The 3,117-nt window shown below is 46.9% G+C and overlaps 1 protein-coding gene across 1 annotated transcript in view; it reads right to left on the bottom strand.

Moving 5' to 3' along the window:
• Positions 1-214: 214 nt before the first annotated feature.
• The window catches only part of LOC143283368 (uncharacterized), a 22,934-nt gene continuing 20,031 nt past the window's right edge, over positions 215-3,117 (bottom strand). The window contains exons 9-10 of the mRNA XM_076589573.1: positions 2,739-2,823; positions 215-769 (exon numbers count right to left, since the gene is read on the bottom strand). Coding sequence (XP_076445688.1) covers positions 289-769; positions 2,739-2,823 — 566 coding nt within the window. The 3' untranslated portion in view covers positions 215-288. The remainder of the gene's footprint in view (positions 770-2,738; positions 2,824-3,117) is intronic.

Genomic DNA, 3,117 nt, shown 5'->3' with positions numbered 1-3,117 from the left:
TCTGAACAGAAAAGCAACCAAATCAGATCAGAATAAGAAGAAGAAGGAGGAGGAGGAGGAGGAGGAGGAGGAGGAGAAGAAGAAGAAGAAGAAGAAGAAGAAGAACAACAACAAGAACAAGAACAAGAACAAGAAGAACAAGGAGGAGGAGGAGGAGGAAGAGGAGGAGGAGGAGAAAAAAAAAGAAGAAGAAGAAACAAACATCGAACCAAGAATCAGATCAACAAAGCCTCGTGACCAACACTCTCATACAACACCGCCTAACACGCAAGCCTCGTTTCAGACTCTTCAAGCCTCGGTCTGGACATCATCACGACCTTCTCCACCATCCTGAGACGCCAGGGCGTCCGAGATCTCGTCCAGGGACGCGTAGTCCTCGTCCCTGACGACCTTGACCCCGTCACCAAGGACGCCAGCGTTGTTGTCGTAAGCCACGTCTTCTTCGCTGGGCAGTCGACGCACCTGCTCTTTCTTGCGGCGAGGAGGGCGAACAGGTAGAGCTGGGGGGGTCTGCCCGGCATCGCTGGTCGGGGACTTCTGAAGGCTGCCCGAGGTCTTCTGGGTCGTCGTCGGGTGCCGTTTGGTGTCTGTGGGTGGTGGTGGGAGTGAGGACGGGGACGGGGACGGGATGGGTGGGAGGGTGGAGATTCCGGAGTGGGGGTTAGAGGGGTCCTGATAGGTGGGCTCGGAGTACAGGGCGGCGTCGGAACGCACAGTGGAGCGGCTGTCGTAGTAGTAGGCCATCTCCTTCTTCTTCTTCTTCTGGACTCTGTGTCAGTCAGGGGAGCAAGAAGCATGTGGTTTGTTCACTTGTGTAAGGGTTCTCTCTCTCTCTCTCCCTTTCTCTGTGGGGGGGAGGGGGGGGGTGCGGGAGGGGGGGGGAGTTGCGTGTGTGTGCGTCAGTGTGTGTGTGTGTGTGTGTGTGTGTGTGTGGGTGTGTGTTTGCTTTTTTTTTTCTTCTGGCACTTGCGTTAAAACGGCGGTTCCTTAAATGCTGTACCATCAACCTACCAACCCTATACCTCAGTTTCCACTTCTCCCATTTTCACTATCATGTTTTCAGCACTTTCCCTGTGCCAGTGGAAGAAGTGATAGAGAATGGAGAGTGAAAAGGAGACCAGGGACCCCACCACGGGACAGTTGTACTGGGATGAGGAGGGCATTGGGTAGTTCTATGGATATTTGAGAACACCGTGACCCTTCTCTCTGCCTGTGTGTGCGTGCGTTTAAACGCGCGCGCGCGAGCGCGTGTGTGTGTGTGTATGTGACAAGGAATATGAGAGGAAGGTGGTGGAATGGTTAAGACTCCTCAGTATCTGCCAGTACAATCTCCTTTAGGGTCTGGGTTTGAATCCCAGTCTCGTCCTTTCTCCCAACTGAAGTTTGACTGTCAAACAATCTGAGCGTCTAGTCATAAGGATGAGATGATAAACCGAGGTCTCTTGTGCATGACGCGGCCGCGCACTTTTGCGCACTGAAAAAGAACCCATGACATCAGTTATAAGTGTAAGTTGTCCTCCGGCAACTGAAATTCTGCGGAAGAAATCCAATCAGATTATTGGGTACACAAAATTTTATATACATGCATATTTATCGGGTGCCCCCCAAAAAAGTGAACCGCTTTTTGACAAGTATTTTCTCAGTGATAGAGAAACCGAATTCATTGAAAACTTTCACACGGTAACCTTAGAGTATCATCAACAAGTCTGCAAAATATCTAAACGTTCGGACGCAAATTATGCGAGTATTGTCAAATTCAAAACAGCATGTAAAAAAAAAAAATCCAATATCAGAGGAAAACTCATTTATTTCAGTTTATGCGTCCGAACTTTTAGACTGATATTTTGCACACTTGTTGATGATACCCCAAGGTTACTGTTTGAAAATTTTCAATGAATTCGGTTTCTCTATCACTGAGAAAATACTTGTTAAAAAGCGGTTCACTTTTTTGGGGACACCCGATATATGATGCATGTATTCAAGGCCATAAGTGCTACTAAACGCGTTCGGTAATGCTGCTGGTCAGGCTCAGATCTGGTATCAGAGGTGGTCCAGTGTATATGGCTTTGTTCGAACGCAGTGACACCTCCTTGAGAAACTGGAACACAAACTGTCATTTACACGTTAGAAATAAAGAGATAATTTTTTTTACGTGTAAGCGTTTGTTACTGTGGCAGACGGGCGCAATAGCCGAATGGTTAAAGCTTTGGATTTTCAATCTGAGGGTCCCGGGTTCGAATCACGGTGACGGCGCCTGGTGGGTAAAGGGTGGAGATTTTTACGATCTCCCAGGTCAACATATGTGCAGACCTGCTAGTGCCTGAACCCCCTTCGTGTGTATATGCAAGCAGAAGATCAAATAAGCACGTTAAAGATCCTCAGTAATCCATGTCAGCGTTCGGTGGGTTATGGAAACAAGAACATACCCAGCATACACACCCTCGAAAACGGACTATGGCTGCCTGCATGGCGGGGTAAAAACGGTCATACACGTAAAAGCCCACTCGTGTGCATACGAGTGAACGCAGAAGAAGAAGAAGAAGTTACTGTGGCTGTCATCTGTCAGTGAGTCAGTCTGAGGCAGTCAGAAATCCTGGCCGGAGACAGACAGACACACATACACATATGCACACAGACACACATAATTCTACATACAAACGGAAACTGACACAGGCACACAAACACATAGGTACACAGACACACGAACAGACAAACACACACACACACACACACCATACCTTCTGTACCAGAGATACATTCCAAGCGATCCCATGATGACGATGATCGAGCTAAGGGAGGCAACTACAGCTGACAGCGTTCCGCCTGCGAACGAAGGCGAACAATACACAAAGAAAAAGTAATTTACTACAATTTAACTGTATATGACGGGAGCATTAAGGAAAAGTAATTAACTATATTTTAACTGCATTTGATGGAAATATTATGGAAAAGTAGTCAACTACAATTTAACTGCACATGACGGGAGTATTATGGATGAAAAAAAGAAAGAAAAAGAAGAAAAAAAAAGAAAAAAAAGAAAAGAAAAAAGAATGGAAATTTGTCACCCGATTCCAATCTCACCCTCTCTCCCTTCTCCTCTAAAAAGAAGGAAGGAAG

This window comes from Babylonia areolata, chromosome 6 (genome assembly GCF_041734735.1).
Source record: "Babylonia areolata isolate BAREFJ2019XMU chromosome 6, ASM4173473v1, whole genome shotgun sequence".
NCBI lineage: Eukaryota > Metazoa > Mollusca > Gastropoda > Neogastropoda > Buccinidae > Babylonia > Babylonia areolata.
The sequence above is the reverse complement of the archived record's forward strand: the minus strand, read 5'-3'. Positions and strand labels throughout refer to the sequence as shown.